The 19,723-nt window shown below is 39.6% G+C and overlaps 1 protein-coding gene across 4 annotated transcripts in view; it reads right to left on the bottom strand.

The window, feature by feature from the left end:
* lsamp (limbic system associated membrane protein) overlaps positions 1-19,723 on the bottom strand; it is an 899,933-nt gene that overhangs the window by 455,965 nt on the left and 424,245 nt on the right. Inside the window, exon 1 of one of the 4 annotated variants that reach the window (XM_034701353.1) lies at positions 1,080-1,266. The exons of the other annotated variants lie outside the window; for them this stretch is intronic. Coding sequence (XP_034557244.1) covers positions 1,080-1,164 — 85 coding nt within the window. The 5' untranslated portion in view covers positions 1,165-1,266. Of the gene's footprint in view, positions 1-1,079; positions 1,267-19,723 lie in introns of those variants that run through there. 4 annotated transcript variants of the gene reach the window in all.

The following is a 19,723-nucleotide window of genomic DNA, read 5'->3' on the forward strand; positions in this document are numbered from 1 at the left end:
CCTCAGCTTATTATGTTGCACAGTATATATATATATATATATATATATATATATATTATCTTACATGTTTTATGTGGTGAATATGAAATTTTATTCACCATCTCTGAACATGATGATATGTAGATTAGAATAAGAGGAAATCAGTAGAGGGGAAAGTGTCAAGGTCCAAGCAGTGACCGAACAAACAATGTTAGTGTCATAGGGAGATTGACCTCAACTTCTTATACACCATTTCAAACCAAATTGCCAATTAATCAAATACAGTATTCAAAACCACTGACATGCCATCTGAGATAACTCAGCTCTACAGAACAATGAAAGACATGAAGTACAGGAAAAAACCCTGATATACTGAATGTGATGACTACTGTGGTCTTGTCTTATTGGTCCCCTCTGATTAACCAGCTGTGTCTTGACAGGAACTCGTTAGGTTAACTTGTTGCACCTGGCTCAGAGTGTGTCAGGGTAAAGGTGCAGCTGCAGAACTGTCTCTCATTCTCTGACATTCAGAGCTGCTGCTTCTAATTACATCTTAATTTCTCCTCTTGGTTTGGTTATGTTGATTTAGCTGCTTTCTTTACATCATAAGACACCAACAAACAACCTTATTCACGTGTCCACATCTAAAAAATATCATATTTTTCTCTTAGTTGCTTCTATGTTCAGATTGATAGTCACTGCACAACGCTGATGTTTTAGTTGTCTTCTTTCACTGCTCTTTGAAACAGGTTTCCAGGCTGGGAGTAAAGAGCCTGAGGTCAGGCTCTCTGTGGGCTCTTCACAATTATTCATCTGTAGCCAAACTAGATTGCATTCCCTGTGGGTGTTTTAAAAGCGCTCAGTAAGCAGAAAGTATCATATGACCAATACAGGCACCTCTGGCTAGTTTAGTTGTAACCCAACCTCTTCTGACTCTCAAAGCCATTTAGCTGTGGAATCATATGTATTATCATGGGAAACAGCTCAGAGAAAATATATACTAGCTCTTGTCTCTGACTTCCAGGGCTCTGTTGGCCGTGCATTAATCCTTGGTGTCAAGCATTTGGCTGCCAGGCTAAAGGGAAGCTAAATGTGCCCACCTGTTGTTGACTTCCTGCTTGGCTCCTCTCCGATTCTTTTCACCCAGCCAGCTCTCCCCCTATCTGTCATTTGTTTAAGAAACATGTGGACAATAACTTGAAACAAAACTCGGTAAACTAAGACGGTAAACGGGAAACTTGGCGGTTTATCCTGACAAACATTTCCTCACATTGTCACATTCCACACCTGTTTCAAATTTACCCTAATTACTCTGACAATCACTATTTAATCAACCATTGGACATTGAATAGGTAACCCCCTCCCATCATATCTGACAGCCATAAAGGACAGCCAATAGGGAGAGAGTGTGCCATGACAGTACTGAATACATGTGGAAAATATGTAAATGTGTAGTTTGTGTTTATTTGTGTGGGTCTCTCTGAGGATCAGTTTCTCAATCAGACATCAGACTGCTCTTCATCTACATTCACAGCCAGCAGAGCAGTAGAGTCTTTAATAAGACAATCAGGAACTTGTGAAGCCTTGAACTGTACAAGAAAGTTAACCAGCTAAAGCTCATTTACATCCAGATAACCAAGAACATTTAAAGCCTCTGACTCTGCTCACACATTATTACAAGAATCTTTGAAGCAGAACAGATCAGCTCTGATCCTCACAGCAGGCCAGTCAGACAGGAGGAGAGCAGAGCAGCAACAACTACTTCGCTACTGAACTGTTCAAACCAACCAGAGACCTCTGGGTTTATACACCATACATTCAGCTCCAACAACACACTGCTTTATAGGTGTATTATGAAGTCTCAACTTGGTCACATTAACTTTTATTAAATCAGCCCAAACTCTTTATTTAGCTTTGGAGTATTTCATTATCTAGTTAATATCAGAGAGACCTTTCTGTAACCTCAAGGCAGAGGAGAATACAACTATCTAGAAAAAAAAACTTTATCAGAGAGAAAGAGAATCTGGGTAAATAAAAATAAAAATAAAACACAGGTTTCTGATTGATATGAACTCTCACTTTTTACCAAATGCACAAAGAAAATGACGCTGCATTCATTTCACAGTTCAGACTCCAAATATCTCTTTTTTCTCTTTAAGGCAAAGAACACGACCAAACACACAGAGACATCAGACACAGAGAGCCATCAGACTAATGAGGCATTTACAGACCAAATATCAGAGTCAATGAAACCTCTCTCTGTTGTGTATGACTGTTTTTACTCTGATAATCAAATTCAAGGGAACTTTTGATAAGATGAAATGAAAAAAAAAAAAGCAGAAAGATATGTAAGAGACCTTGGTTGAAGGATATAAACTACTTACATTCAGAGAGTGACTTATCAAACTCATCAACAGTGGAACATTTGTGTTTCAAATGGGAGACCACACCTCAAACAAAAACCTCTGTGTGACAGTAACTGCTATTTTAATGACACGGTTCATTGAAAGGACTAAATCTTACCAATTTAAGATATAAACATTAAATGTATAGTACACAAATACACCTTTACACACCTCCTCCTGACTCTGAAGAAACAATAGCCCATTAATTTATAGCAGGTTTGATGTGATGCAATAACTGGTAACAGCTCATAAGAATTTCTCATCATACTAAAAAGTTGTCTGCGTTTCAAGTTGAAGGTCAGAGGAGGAAAACTTGAACAGGAGTAATGTGTAACACGGTCTTTAATGTGTCCTGATTAAAGTCAGGAAGATGAGCCTGTCTCACCCTACACTTTACAGACAGGATAACAGTGGCTGAATGACAAAGTAGCAGAGCCAAACTGATAAATGACAACCTAACAATAAACCCATTAACATAAGTTTCCAGTGATGGGTCGATATATGACATGGAGGGAAAAGAAAGAGTGTTCAATCTAAAGCAGGAAGCAAGAAGGATATCAGAGCATTACAGCATGATGGATACCAGTGATCACAGTACAGGGAGGGATAATCTGTCACACCCCAGCCAGCGCTCAATAAAACCCATTCCATGAACATCTGTCCCACCAGCTTTGCCTTACACCATCAGTGTCTTGTTTCTCAGCTCAGTGTTAGTTTGTCAATTTAAACTTCTGTCTGTGTCAGTCTTGTATCTCACACCTGGGACTTTTTTTATGTTTTGTTGCTCCCTCAATGTCCCCATTCTGGCTTCTCACATTTTTACTATTTTGAAGGCTAGTTGCTTTGTTTCAATGGTAACAAACTTTCGATAAGCCTGTTAACTACCCTCTGCCATCCTGAAGTTGTGCAGGTGTGTGACCTCAACAGTGGGCTGTGTTAGCCTGGCCTCCTGCCAGCTGTCAGACTACCATCTTTCCTTTCAGTAAAATCCTAAAATGATAGTGTCCAAGCCTTGTAAAAACTGAAAAGTGGACATAGAGTCGATCTAAAGGCTGTCAATGGAAATGTGGCATCAGAGTCACTGTTTTCCTGTCCTTCACTGCCACTCCAGTGTTTACCCAAAAGACTGTACAACATTCAACCAGGCTGCCATAGATTAAGGCCATAGCAAAAGCTAACTGCACCAAAGTGTCAGTCACCATGTACAATGTAGCCTGCAATATGATGATGGTTGTCTATTATTTAGTTAATTTCCGTTTCTCTCCAAGGAAATCTCAAGAATGATCCACTCAGCAAACATGTATTTTGCGACAGGTAAAAAGTGCCATCTAGTATAAATCTGACTTCATATCATGAAGAATCTGACTTCATTTTTTCTCTCTGCTGATCCATAGTGTAAAGTCATGTCAAAACATAATGTCATCATTTCCTTGGCTCTAGATACACACATTTTATGGATGAGGCTTCATTGCTTTGTTACACTAGCCTGCTGCAAGAAGAAATATCATCCCAGTCAATTCAATCCATATAACTAATACATATTTGGAATAAATTAATAAAATAAATAAAATAAAAAATAAAAAAGTCTGACTGTGTATACTCTGATTTGGGAGACGTATTAATTACAACAAATGTATTGGATGGTTGCAAGATGATTCCAATTATGATTCCAACCCGCAACACAACATCATGATCCCCAACCATGCTCTGGGTGAGGCTACAAACATTAAAAACTTGATGTTTTTTGTAAAAAAAACAAAACTATATGTATGGCTTTATTTGCTTACTTGCATTGGTTGTATTTATGGTGTATAATGTGTGGAGAAGGTGGATGTGTGCTGTTCTCTCATTATATTGCAAACTGTTTAATTATAAAGGAAATCACTTCATCCACACCCACCACTCGGAATCTACATAATCATATTCATGAGCAGGTGTGCAGGTGTGCATTGGTGTGACTGAATGTCTGCCGACAGACAGCTAAGAACATTTGTATGACACAGAAATGTGCGGAATAGATAACTAGCTGCTGTGGACAGATCTGCATATCAGATCTGTCTAAGTCTGTTCCAAGGCTTTGAAAGCCATGACTGTCATCTACAACATATGGTGCAAAGTGTGAGAACAATTCACAACAATCAGGTATGAATGAATTTGAATAAAGCCCAAGCCGATGAATGTATTATGGTTAAACATTCATTAAAATACAGTAGTGTAAAGTAAGAGCTCTGATTGCTGCAAGGCACTGACAGGATGAGTTTGGACATCAAGCTGTTCCTCCTACACTGTAACGGGTGTGAGGGTGAACCCAAAAGCAGCACACTGGAGCCCGGAGGAAACAGCAGGTAACAGTCTTTACTAACCAGGTCACACAATGTCTGTTGAGAAGCTGGTTTTGCTGTGTGGAGGAGCAGGCAAATCTCTTGGTCGGGGACAGAAGGCTGAGGTAGTTACCAGCGCAGAAACGAGGAAGGAAGGTCGGGGACAGGCAGGGTCGAAATCGGGAGATCAGTCCGAATTAAAAGTGCTGGAGAGACTTGCATTTGCAGAGAGAACAATCTGGCACTGAGTGAGCTGAAACCGGGACTTAAATACTGGCAGCAGGTAATGAGAAACAGGTGATTTGTGTTGGCTTAATGAGGAGAGTGTGGTTCAGGTAAACGAAAGGGAGTGGAAATGTAGTGCTGAGAGGCTGAGCAGGTGTGGCAGGTGATAACTGTGACATACACACACCCACATACAGAGGTTATTACGTTTGTGTGACCTTTACTCCACAGAAAGAGGAGTGCACACACATTTAAAGGTTATGAAGATAAACACACACTAAACTGACTGCACTATAAATGCATAAACACTGCAAGCAGGCAATGCACTGGTTAAAGGCTGATTTATACTTATGCGTTGAATCAATGGCGTACCCTACGCCGGGGGTCCGCGTAGCTTCCGTACCTACGCCAAGGCCTACGCACGTGGACTGCAAGCTCTGTGATTGGTCCGGTCCGCGGCTTTGTCTTTCCCGCATTTATAGCACTTACGGGATCCCGGACATCAGCCGCACATCGGCCGTGTATTTCATCTCCTCCTCTCTATTCTTCATGTAATCATATCTGTGCAATAAACAGCAACATGTATTAGCTGTAGATTAACATAACACGCTCTGAATCTCTGTGGAAAAGTAAACAGAGATAGTAGCAGGGCCGGAAGCAGGCGACCGACTATCAGAGAGACCGCACTGCCCTCAAACGTTTCGGCGGAGAATTTCTGCACGACACGGACACACCGATGCACAAGTATGTGGTGCTCATGTCCGCGTCAGCCCCTGCTGCGTAGGGGAGACGCTGAGGTATAAATCAGCCTTTACACTCACACACTCACACACACACACACACACACACACACACACACACACACACACACACACACACACACACACACACACACACACACACACACACACACACACACACACACACTGTGATACCTAAAGGATGATTTTGATATGTAAGTGAGCTTTCTGGGGAGCCTCTGTCATGGTCCAGAGAAGCCTCTGTATAACGTACAGTTTGAATAGGAGGATTATAAGCACTGTGTTGCATTTGCATCTTCATGCCACACTGGGACAGGGAGCTGTGTTAGCTGTCCTGACTGAACACAGAGTGAATTTATACAACAAACACCGCAATGACAGATAAATTGGCAGACTAAGGCGAGCTTGGGTTTATGAAATAGAGGGAGGAATACTGAAGTTGTGCAGGAGAGTCAGAGGAAATTCAACAAGTGAAGCTGTCAGTAGAGAATAGGCATTACATTCATTCAAGTCTGACTAAACCACAGAGGATATAGCGTTTATAGCACTGCGAACATCCTCAATGTTTAAGAGTGTGTGTTTGTGAACACAGTTTTTATGTAATCCTTTGATGAAGTTGTTTCTGTAGCAGTGAGTAACATAAAATCTCAAAGATCTTCAACATAAACATTTCTCCAGGGCACACATCCAGCTCAGAAAACTGATGCTGGCTTCTCTGTCAAGAAGTATTTTCAGAAGTCTGATCATACGACAGGAAAGTTTGTATCTAACATGTCCTTGTCATACTGTATCAGTATGTCAAGACTCGGTAGAGGTGAAGCTGCAGGAGTCCCTTTCTCAAGTGAACTGGAACAAGATGCAGCATCAGAACCCAACACTAAGGCTGCAAAGAATCAGATACAACGAACAAAGCACTAGATGCTGTCAGCTGTTTGGCCTTACGAACAATGTTGAGTGTATGGAATCTTCTCAGCCCACTGTGTCAAGAATCCAATGAGTTTGACTTTCCCCTCTCTGTTAACATTTAAGGGAATATTTGCACAATTATAGCAGATATAAGGAAATATTTCTACACATGCATGAACCAATGAGCTAAACCACAACTCCATGAAACATTATTTTACATGTTGCATATTTTATTCATGTGCTCTCATCCTCTATTAGTACTGTATTAGCACTTGCACTAGTTTCCTGTGTTTCAAGACGTACAGATGCTACTACAAGTCAACATGACTCCAGCAAAACAAACCGAGGGAGGGTTATAGTCATAAATATGAATGAAGTACATGCTGGGTGAGAGAAGCTTGTTCACTTTCACTCCAGCTCATTCAGCTGCTGAAGGCTCTTCTCTACAGTTTCAGACTCATTAGCTGTTTCCTCCTGTAGGAACAGAGGCTGACATCTTTTGATTCATGCCAAGATACTAGAGTGTGTGCCAGCTCAGTCTGGCATGGCAGCAACAGAGAGGCTCTGAGGTCAGGTGGAGATGAATTAATGAGCGCTCAGGCAGATTCAAATTTAGACTTTAAATACATTCATACCAAATGACCAGGAAACGACTTTCATTTAGTCAATACTGTGGTAGATTTTGAGGAATTGCCTGAAAGGCAGGAAAGAAGATCTCTGATGAAACACATCAGAGACAATTTTGTCAATGAGCTGTTTGGAGTAACAGCTGCCTCTGTGTCCCTGTGTGTGAGTAAAGACTGAACAATGAGTCAAGCTCTGAACTGTATTGCCTCCTCTTGAGGTGAAAACAAATAACCAGAGAAACCGAACGCACAACACGTCTTTCAAAGTGAAGGTAAAAACAAACTCAAGAGACTGAATGACTTTGTGTTGAAGTGGAAGGAAGAAGACAAAGACAGAAAGAGGAACGTCCTCTGAGTGAACCGACGGGTGAGTTAAAATAAAAACTTCAGTTTCAGAACTCATCAGTTGCTCCTTGAGAGGTAAAGAAGGCATAGAGGACAAACAGTGGAGTTCAAATATAAACACACATCTTTTCCTGAAACCTGTAAAAGGCAGAGCAGCACTCTCACTTTTATATATCTCCCCTTATTTCATGTTAAACAGGAGGTAGTGTGTGTGATATGTGGATGAAACCAGTGCACAGGTGTGTTCATGTATCTTTTATTCAGAAGGCTTTAGTGAGGTCAGTCCACATCTCAGCATGTAAACAAACACAGAGAGAAGTGATTTCAGTGTCCTGCAGAGGTGGAGAGAAATCATACACACGCAACCCCCTAACCTGTTTTATCTCTCACTCGTTTCTTTGTTTTTCACACTTTAAGTCCTTCATCCCTCCTTTAAACTCTGCTCTTTCCTGTTTAACATCCTATTATTACCCGTATTGTTCAGCAGGGTTCAGTATTTTATCTTGTTAGAACTCCGTCTCTATGTCTGTCCCATACATCCCTGTAAAGTCACAGGAACAGCTCATTCTCAGTGCTTTAAAACACAGCCACTGAAGTCTGAGCTGAATCTAATTCACACTCAGTCAATACAGAACAAAGCTCTAAAGTCAGACTCTCTTCTCTTCATCCCCCCTTACTTATACTTCTTTGTTCCCTTTCCAGTATGGAGGTCAATAGTTTGTTGAACTCATTGCTTTCCCCTCAACACAGAGCAGAGGATTTCTTCAATACAGGATTTGTCGGATTTCAGATTTTAAGTTAAATGTCTGGTATGTGTTGAACTGGATCCAGACTCCATGGAATAGTAACAAAAGATGATCTAATTGCTATTACCAAGTAATTTGATGTTCATTTTCTCTATTATGAACGGTCATCAGCTCACCACCTGCTGTGCTACAGAGCTGATCAGCTCAGAAGATGTGTTGTGATCTAACAGGATCAGACAGGTGTGCAGACATGCGGGTGATCTGGAGGAAAGTCAACAAGTATATGAAAGAAGAGCACATCAGAATGAGAAACATATGCTGAAAATCACAAGATAAAAAGAGAGTGGTAGAAATGAACCTCTGTAGCCCAGAACCCCAAAAAAAGTTCATTCTGCTTCTAGGCACAGTTTAAAGGAATGTGCACAGCACATTCTGAGGAATTTTCACAGCAGCACTCTTACTTCTAACATGTTTTTACATTTCTTCCTCTCTGTCCTTTTAACTTTGAGTGATAAAAGCTCTACAGAGACAGATCTCTTCCTCACTTTGAGATGGTTTATGGTTTATTATGCAACATCTGAGCAGAGCTCAGCTAGCTTTGAAGTCGTGTGTGCTGTAGATCTCATTTTAGCTGTCATATGCAAACATACTCAAAGAGTGAATATTTTACCAAAAGAAAGGGTTTGAGTATGCAAATACATTTCTACCAATAATGGAATCAATGCTATACGAACTGTATTTAAGTTCTTCCTCTTGAAAATCAGACAGAGGGTCTGATGTAAGTCTATGTGCAGTAAGGGGATCATCTATTGAAAATAGTGGTGAGGATAGACTGTTGCTCCACATCTTTTGTAATGATGTATCAGTTATTTATATTGTTTTTCTGCCATTCCCCTTTTCCCAGAGTTTAATTTAAATTAAAGTAATTTAACTTAAACTTTAAGTATGAGCGGTGCAGGTATCATGGACAGTAAAAGAAACAGTCACTTTGTGGGTCTGAAGGAACAGGCTGCAGATTTGGAGCTGTTGACAGTGATTTGAGAAGACTGATATCTAACTCCTATTAGACGAGGAAATTAAAAGCAGTTTGAGGAAATGATGACTGACTTCCATCTTGATAAAATATTCAATATCATTTCAGTTCCTAATGATGAGCTGATACATTTGACTGATTCACCTTCATCTGATTCTCTGAATATTAACTGATGAGCTGATGTTAACGATCAACCACCTGTGCTGTCTGGATGGGTGACAGGAATCATTGCTGAAGGTGGAAGCTTATCATCATGATCATGATCATCATCATCATCATCATCATCATCATCATCATCATCATCATCATCATCATCAGATAAACAACAGTTGTTAAAATTAAAACAGAAACTCAGTGTCAGTGTTCATAAAGTTGAGACTAAAGACAGGAACTTTAGAAACAGGAAGTTTGAGCTTTCTTCTTTCATTCTTCATTTTCTGCTGTCAGACGTTTGAAATGATCCCATCTCATCAAACATATTAAATGTCATCTAAAAGTCAGATTTCATAATTATATCTGAATGTTCATTTGCATATCAAGATTTGAGGAGCAGAGAGCACTGAAATATAACCTGTCATCCAAATTACAGTATTAAAAATAGACTTTTAGAAATGATGAATCTTTGGAACAAATGAAAGAACCAAATCAGTCAATGATCACAACTATGATTTAAAATCAGATGTTCTAAAACCGCAGATGATCTGACGTCAATGAACTCACACTGTGACTCTGTGTGAACTTCCATTCACCACTCTCCCTCACTGTTTGTCAGAGACTCTTTATACAAAGTGATGGAGGTTAGAGATCTATTTACAAAAGCTGGAGCTTTTAGCAGTCCACATTATGACAACAACAGATAATAAAGAGAGTCAACAACCTGAGTGAGTGCTCAGTTATTCAGATACTGGAAACATCTAGAGGTTAAAGAAAGTCAACAGGCTGAGTTCTGAAGCTCTTTTCCACCTGAATCTGTGTCCTTGAAAAAAGTTACGTTTGAAAGCTTGAATGAATGTGAGAGGACTTATTATGGACTGATGGCAATGTAAAAGCACTTCACTGTCATTTCTATCAGCAGCCAGCAGACAAACACTCCTCAGAAAACCTCGCTCTGATAGAAAGATTCAGAGTCCAGTTCAGCTGTAACCGAGAAAGATTCTGAAGAACACATAACCTTTGAAAAAAGAAGTGGGCTCAGAAATTTTTGGAAAATGTTCTCAATTTTTATGACACTCTTCAAAATCTGAATTTTTTAAGTGACTGATGCACCAGTTTGTACTGAGTTATCAATTCATGCTTACAACTCAACAAGTAAAAACTAGTCATTTTATTGTTAATGTCTCTAACAGAGACATAGATATTATAAAAGACAGGAGATGTGTCTTAGTGTGTGTGTTTAAATGTGTAGGAGTAAGAAATACAGTAATAAGGAAATACAAGGACATAATTCAGCTCCACCAAAGTTCATAAAGACCCTGGCACAGTGAGAATGTGCATGAATCCCAATAATCTGAACTAAAGCCAATAAAGAGCAACTAGATATAATTTTGTCGTCCAGTGCACAGAGAAATGGAAAACAGAGTACTAATTTCACAGTTCACACTTCTTCTTTCTTATCACTCTCAGGCGATGGTTCATGGGATGCAGACAAAGCTGTCAGACTTTGATCTGCTCATCAAAATGATTCAGAGCCGTTTCTTCAGGATTCAGTTCATCACAGCACTGCAGTCAATACCGAAGAAGAATGATGAGCGACAGTTTATTCAAGTCAAAGAGGGAGAATTTCCTCTTTTCATTATTCTGCTTTAATTATTTATTGTGTTGCAAATCAATAGTTGAACTAATTACTCTGACAAGCCAGCAGTGTTTCTGTAAAGACCGAGAGAACAACAAGAACAATTCCCCTACAGTGTTTGTCTCTGAAGAAATGATGATCTCAGTCTTTAAACAAGGACATCCATTCTGCTGTGAGAGCTGTTCAATGCTGAGGATGATTGAGGACCTACAAGAGTCGATGACATTCACCCAGAAGCTTCAAGTTCAACAGACCACACCCACGTGACAGCCTCACAGTGGAGTGTCAGTGCTCGGTCAGTGCAGCACATAAAAGTCTGACGTACAGTCTGCCTTTAGAGAGCAGTGAGGCTGATTTTCTTTGGAGGATGGAAGGAGAGAAAAAGTCATTTTATCTCCTGAACTCTGTCCCTGAGTGTCCCCTGGAGCCCACGTCCACTCAGAGGGTTTCAGTGGGAGGTGAGATATCAGCTGTGGACAACTGAACTCATGTCAAGCCTCTCAAAAGCTGTGACACGGAGCAATCAGTTTTAACCTCACATGCTCTTCAAGATAATTACACAATATTAACAAGTTAGAGGCTTTAAAGCTATCAGAATGAAACCCTAAGTGGGAGAGAGTGGAGATAAAGATGAAGGGTCACGGACAATGAGCTCTCTTCAGAAAGTTGTAAAGCAGCAGAACTTTTACAGAGACAGATGTATGCTTTATTGCAGTTATTCTAACCTTTAAATGACGATTACAAAGTAACTACAGAGACTTACAAATTGATCAGAGTCTGGGCTATAATTCAGATTTAGCTGAAGCATGAAATTACAAGAAAAGGCTGACGCAGATAACATGCTCTTTTGATTCACTTCAAATTGGTCAGACTTTGTTGGAGGTAGAGTTTGCCTATGTGGGTATATGTAGAGCTTTAGCAATGACACATACCCGTCTGACCGTCCATCTAGTTAATGAAGCTAAAAGTATCTCAACAACTTTTGAGAGGTTACATTGAAATATTTAACTGAACTGATGATCTAACCTTAAATGGAGATGCTCCATTACAATCCCCATCAGCCATTGCTGGACATGACATTTACTGCTAATGTGTTAGTTTGAACAGAACTCTGCAAATACTAAGACGAAATAGATGGGAATAAGTTACATGCTCCAGTCAAACCAAGCAAAGTCTACAAAAATAATAGCAAACATCCTCTGAGAGTAACAATGTTATAAATAAAGTGAAAACAGATCTTTAAGGGCCGGCTAACAGACAGTCAGTAAGTAGTAAGTAATAATGCTTGGGGGCCTGACGTGACTGTGTGAAGGGTTTAGTGTTGTAAATTATCTGTGAGGTGCAGGAGATGAACTCGAAAACCAGAAAATGCTCATTTGTTGAATCAGAATAATAAGCCCTTCTCTCCCAGCAATATAAATTCGAAAGACAGAGACCCATTCTTCTTCTTGTCTCTCTAGTAACTCTCTCTTTACCTCCTCTTCTTTTCAGGTTGTTTGCTTTTTTGCTTCTTTTCTCATTATCTGTAATCTCTCTTTATCTTCCTTCTTCAACCCCTCCCCGTCTCCCTTCCCTTGGCTTTCTTTGATCAGGTCTGAACCACATATCCACGTAAGTGTTGACACAGAGAGACAGTTTCTCTTCAGATGCCAAGTTTTCGTTGAATAAAAGCATGTTCAAAATCAACTATCAATTGTGATTTTATTCTCTCTCTTTCCTCCAAACAGTCAAGTCTTTTCTTCCTCCTAATTTGCTGTTATCTACTCTGAGTGATGAGAAAGTAGATTCAGCTGCTTTAAAAATATTGGAGCGAGGACATCATGACAATGAGAAACTCTATCTTCAGTCTGATGAGGAGCTAAATAACTACACAGAGCATTTTGCTGCAGGTGAGTTTGTTTTTCTCAACAAGTGATGATTCCTGTGTTGGTGAAATGTTCAATTAACAGTTTCATGATGTGTCTCTTTTGTGCTTTTCACAGTCTGTTACTCTGATGATTATTTTATCCAAGAGAGAAAATGTGTTGATTTGATGTGTGAAAAATATTTTCTCATACAAAACTAAAATAATGATGAACAAAATTGAATAAACTCTCCCTTAAAGACCAAAAATAAAACAAACATCTCCCTAAAACACACAGATCAACAATCTCATGTAGGTAATTAATAAATTAGGCTGTAAAGTAAGGGCATTGGTAAAGTAATAATCACATCCGTCCTAATTTGAAATGTTAAATCTGATTCTGGACCATGAAATATATCAGGCTGTTCTAACATAATATTCACTTTTTACTGTTTCATTGGTTCATGACTTTGTTCTGTTTTTGTCCTACAGAGGCGAGGCTCTTTCAATCTCTGAAAGATTGTGTTTCTTGTTCCTGAAACATGAGGTCTCTCTACCTGTGGGAGACATCCAGGCAGTTCTGTCACCCACAATAACTCAGACGACAACAAAGACCAACAGAGAGACCCCACACACCTCTCTCTGTCTAACATTTACACTCCTGAGAGAAGTCGTCCACACCTCCCTCCCTCTGTGCCTGTCTTATTTCTGTCTTCCATGTTGTCTTCTCTCTTAGTGTGAAACACGGACCTTTATGCCTGATCCTGTTTCCTCTTGCTTTCTGTTCTTTGTCTCCTTTTAACAGCAGTTTTTCTTTTCATTTGTGTTTAAGGTTTCCCATGTTTGATCACAACTAACTTCCAGACAAAAAATGTATCATGTTACAGTACAGACTGTTGTGTCCACATGTTGTGGCTTCTGAATCATCCATCTGACTTATTTGGCATTGCTCCTGACAAGATCAATATCCCTCTAATGGCCCATCGCTTTGTGTTATTTCTTCTTCTGAGCACAGTGTCAGTCTGATAACAGAGCAGTATAACTTAGCCTTAAATCAAACACTAAAGCTTTGATCTAGTGCCTGATATCAGCCATGGCACACCACATGTTTACTGAAAGAAACATGAGAGTAAAAGGCAACATGATGCTGGGTGAGCAGGGTGATGCTGTCTGGATTTTCAGAGAGACACTGTTTTGATCAGTGTGTAGCCATGCATGGAGACAATCTGTTAGCTATTTGAATTTTATCTCCCAGACTGACCTGGTGTTACTTTGCATTCAGTCAAACACCCTGCTCCAGAAATAATGACCATCTGCATCAAAATGGAGCATGATGGGATATCTTCAGATGAGACTTCACATCAGCCACAACCAAATAGTTCCTTCCTTAATAGTTTACATTTTTTTCCAACCAAGTTTTCTGTCAGTCAAAAAAATCCATTAGTAGATCATGTCAGTGATATCCTCAAAACATGTCAACAAGAAATAAGAAGGAGAAGGGCAGCAGATGAGAGAAAGTAGAGATTTATTGTTAAAACAAGCACACACTGATACCAACAGGCAAAGATACACACACTCAGGACTGTTACAACGTCCATGAGAGATTCGTTTTTTAACAAGGACAGCCCTCCTATACTATAGACTATAAATCTTCTCAGTCTTTAACTCCACTCATTATAACATCCATCTGTAAAGACAGCAGACTCATTTAGTAAAGTGAGCTGAATCAACAAACTGTATTGATCATCTGAGCTGCTGTGGAGCACACTTTCTGTAAAGACAGTCTAAAAGGTTTACTTTGCCCTTTTAACCCGAGCCATGCAGAGAGAGACAAATGGATGCCTGAGGGAACAGTGATTGACTTTGTTTTGGTTCATAAAACACTCCACAAGTTACTGAAATAAAGTGCTGCACACTCTGCTCTGCACACAAACACATCAGCCCCTCCACCTGAGGCTAAGCAGGCTCTACTTCATGTGCTGTCCCTCACCTGACCCTGAAGCTTACTCTAACACTCCAGGGGTGTCTCCCTCCTCTGATGTATTGTTCCTATTGATAATTTTCTTTAAGTTCAGGTAGACCCGTCTCATCCACTGGCTCTGTTCGGCTGCAAGATATCAGTCACAAGGAAAGCTGTTTCAATCACTCTAAACTAAAATGTGAATACATAAAAATATGATTAATTCTGAGCAAAAACCTCAGTTGTTGATTCATGAGGCACAAATAACAGACTCTACAATGGTTTGTGTCGATCAGCTGCCCTTCAAAACGTCTAAGTATTTATTTCTAAGCTGTTTGGAGGAAGACCATGTTCAGCAGCCAGTATAACTTAAACTGCTGCATATGTTCATGGTTCAGCTCAGCGCCAATTTCCCCACCAATAACAATTAACAACAGGGAGTTGGTAGAAGGGCTTCTATAACCACCAGTAAAGCAAACATTACATTTACTGCCACTCATTACCATCCTCCAGCACTTATTCATATCTAGAAAACTGTGTATTAAAAAAGGTACAGTGCCTTAGTTTACAAAAAGCACTTCATCTAGACAATGAAGTAAGATGCTGCTCAAGACATTGAGTAAAAAATGTATATTTCCAAAACCGAACTACAACTCACCCTGAACACACCTTTCCCCGTTTGAACATCAATGACCTTAGTACTGTCATTAAAAGACAAGCCCTTTTGAAAGCGGCTGTTATCAGCTCTACTGAATCAAATAGAAAAGTGAAACCCTGTCTGCAACTTCCTTCTGTTCAGAGGCAGCCCTGTCTTCATACTTCATTCTCTGATCTCTTCTGTGTTAGTAAGTCATATCTCCCTTTTTCTTCATGAAGCATCATAAGGTCTTTGGTATGTCTCTGCAGAACAGAATCAGACATGGAGAAAAATGCTCCATCATCCTTCTCATTACAGTGAGATCTATTTTAGATACCAATAGCGCCTTGTCTAAAGTACTTCATACCTCAGTCCTCCTCATGGACTCTCTTTAGACCGAGACATGTTCAGAATCACAGAGAAACAAGACCTCAGCAGGATTTTAACTTAAGAGAGTCACACAATGTACAATCAGTAAGATTCATGAATATGTGAAACACAGTTCAGGTGAGTAAACTCTTAAGGCAGCTCTTTTATACATGACTCAAAATGGCTTTAACTCTGACTCAGCTAGAAACACAACACAGTAATAAATCCATGGACCTGATGATAAAAACTCTGAAGAGATAAACATCACTGAGGTGAAAGAAGAACAGAGTTCATGACACCAAACAAGAATGATGTCAAGACTGATGCAGATACTGAAGATAGCTCTAACACAGCTTTATCCACTTCTTCTCACTCTCAGTCTAAACCATCTTCTCTTCCCTCTCCTCAGTAAGTGACAGTAGACCTGATGAGACCAGAGGCAGGCTGAAGGGCATGTCTGCATCACTGCTCTTAATCTGAAGTGAACAACAGCTTCCTGCAGCCCAGTCGAGAGAATCATTGTAACTGAGCAGCTTCAAGCTCCAGAAAACCCTGACACATCTTACACTGACACACATGAATGATAATTACACGTTTTGATGAATTTATAAAATATCTCTGCTGTAAAGATAATACTGATGTTCTGAAAATATGGAAACTATTCTCCTTGAAGCATCACTCATCTCTGCATGTAACCCTGTGTAAGGATTCACGCAGAAGTACTTCAAGCTGCTTGTTTTTTAACTCTTTATTTAACACAGAATAATTGAGGCTGCAGTGAAAAAAAAGCCCACTGGATATTGATCACTTACGGTTAAGAGCTATAAGTATAATTCTGAATAGTCAAATTCAATTTTTAAAGTTGGACACATGCTCCATCAATCTGTGCTTTGTCATATTTCATAATTTTGTCTCTAATCTTTAATAATGTCTTTAGCTTGAATAGTTGACAATGGTAAGATGTTTTCTGAATACTGAATGTTAGATGATGAAATTGATGGCTGAGTATTATCTCAGCTTATAAAAGCTCAGCACTCATAAAGAGAGGGGTTTTTAAGAAATGTTTTATAACTGATGATTCTCCTTGAAACCATCATCAGATATTTAAAAGATGACACACTGAATGTGACAGATTTCATATTTCAAACAAGTACTTAAAATGTGAACAATGATTATGTGACTGCATTGTACACTTTCTGCTTTCACAGCTTTTTATGACTGTGTTGAGCTCTGGTTAGATTTCTCATCATCATCCCTTCAGTGAGAATTCAAACCTGTAAAATATCTTGTGAGCTGTACCTCAGAGCTCTGATCAGGGTACAGTCTCACCTTGGATTTTATGATCTCGATTTTCTAATCAACTTAGAAAAATAAAATGTAGTGCATTACATGTATGTCCTTTCCACACACTTCACTTTGAGAGACGGGAGAGTGTAGACTCTATTCTGCACACCTTGAAATGTAATACATGTTCTGTTTTGTCAAAGAAAGATGGATATGAATTGACAAAGGAAGGGAGAGCTGTTTGCTCCTATATTGTAAAATGATGAAGGGGCTGAAAATGTCAGACAGATGAATGATTTTAATTGATGATGATTGAGTAGATTTGGCTCAGAAAAAGTCAGAATGAAGGAAAATGACAGACAGAGAAAAGCAGAGAAAAACTAAAAATGAGTAAAATGAAGCAAGGAAGATAGTACAAACTTCTTCACATCCACATGAACATTATGTTCTTTAAAGCAGAAAACTATGCATATACACATTTTTTTAAATGAGCTTTTAACATGCATTTCATGAATAACATGAATTCTGATCAGCTATGGTCAACAGGAATCAACCAACACTCGTCTTTTTTACACCATTAAATATGTTTTTTTCTTGCCAAAGGGTAAATTGTCCAGTTGAGCTGAGCAGGGTCATGACCCAAAGACAGATATTACAAAACATAGATACCAAACTGTGCAGATTAAAATTCAAAGTTCTTCAGATGTCAGATTAAATTAAATAATATTAGCTAAAATAGAACAAGAACATCACTATGGCAGAGTAGTTTCATGACAGACAACAGTGTACCTTGATCCTAAACCAGAAAACAGACACGATGGCTTCTGACAAATAGAACAAACCTCGCGGTCGCCCTTGGGGACGGGTTTCCCGATGGTTCCCTCGTGGTCCTCTTGGGGGGATGGGGTGGCGCGCAGCGGGGGGGTGTTACTACGGCAGCCATTGGGGTGTCCCTCCATTTTTACTTCTGCGTCTCCCCTACGCAGCAGGGGCTGACGCGGACATGAGCACCACATACTTGTGCGTCGTGTCCGTGTCGCGCAGCAATTCTCCGCCGAAACTCTTGAGGGCAGTGTGGTCTCTCTGATAGCCAGCCGCCTGCTTCCAGTCCCACTACGATCTCTGTTTACTTTTCCACAGAGATTCAGAGCGTGTTATGTTAATCTACAGCTGATACATGTTGCTGTTTATCATACAGATATGATTACATGAAGAATAGAGAGGAGGAGATGAAATACCCGGCCGATGTGCGGCCGATGTCCGGGATCCCGGAAGTGTTGTAAATGCGGGAAAGACAAAGCCGCCGAGTGGACCAATCACAGGGCTTGCGGTCCGCATCGGCTCTACAGGGAGTTACATTTTGGAGGAGGTGCACGTCAGCTACGCGCATAGGTACGGGAGCTACGCAGACCCCTGGTGTAGGGTATGCTGTTGATTCAACGCAGAAGTATAAATCAGCCTTAAGGGTTGCTTAATCATTAGTATCACCGCACAGGTTTTTTATCGTCATGGTGAGATGGTCCCTCTCCATCTAAGTGTCTTAGGTCTCTCTCTCCTTCTCTTTCCCTGTCTCTTTGTATATCTTTGTGTATTCTTTCTTTTACTTTTTTTTATTTATTTATTTTGGTCCACCTAGGTGTGCACGCCCTCTTTTACAGAACATGATATTAGCTGTCAATAAAAGATAGGCCAGAGTTCTAAGAGGGATGGTGATGTTCGCATGCACACAGTCACAAGCACAAAAGAAAAATGTTTTGTTTCTTTTCTTTTGCTGCAAGAATAAATTGCATTAATATTTGACAGTTTGTGACAAACATGACACAAACCAGAAATATATATGCAGACAAGAGGAAGAAGAATAGAAAAAAAAAAAAAATAGAACAAACCTGAAAACAGTCTTGGTCCCTCTGAGACTCCAGCACTTTAATCACATAAGCTCATTCTCATAATGATTCTCATTTTGATGAGATAATAATGAGCACTAATTGGATTTTGAGCAGCTACCATTGAAAGAACATTAATTAAATGTGTGGGTCTTTACTTTTAAAGAGACAAATTCAGCCACAAATCTTGCTTTACTTGACTGAGCCAACTTCTTTTAGGTACTAGTATTATGAAAAAAACCTTTACTACAGAGTATTACTGTAAGTAAGTAAGTAAGTAAGTAAGTAAGTAAGTAAGTAAGTAAGTAAGTAAGTAAGAACATTTTATTTAGTATAGCACCTTTCATAGAATAAAATCACAAATAAAAAAAAATATATCCAAAACATTAAAAGAAACAGATAATAGCATAATTAAAACATTAGTCTGAACAAGGTGAGTCGAAGGCCTGTTTAAATAAATGTGTCTTTACAAGTTTTTTAAAGGCGACAACAGAGACAGCTGAACGGACATTTACAGGAAGAGCGTTCTACAATATTGGTGCCACCACTTCAAAGCATGGTCACCTTTTGTTCTTAAACGAGCTCGAGGGACAACCAGCAAGCCCTGG

This window comes from Notolabrus celidotus, chromosome 14 (genome assembly GCF_009762535.1).
Source record: "Notolabrus celidotus isolate fNotCel1 chromosome 14, fNotCel1.pri, whole genome shotgun sequence".
Lineage (NCBI taxonomy): Eukaryota > Metazoa > Chordata > Actinopteri > Labriformes > Labridae > Notolabrus > Notolabrus celidotus.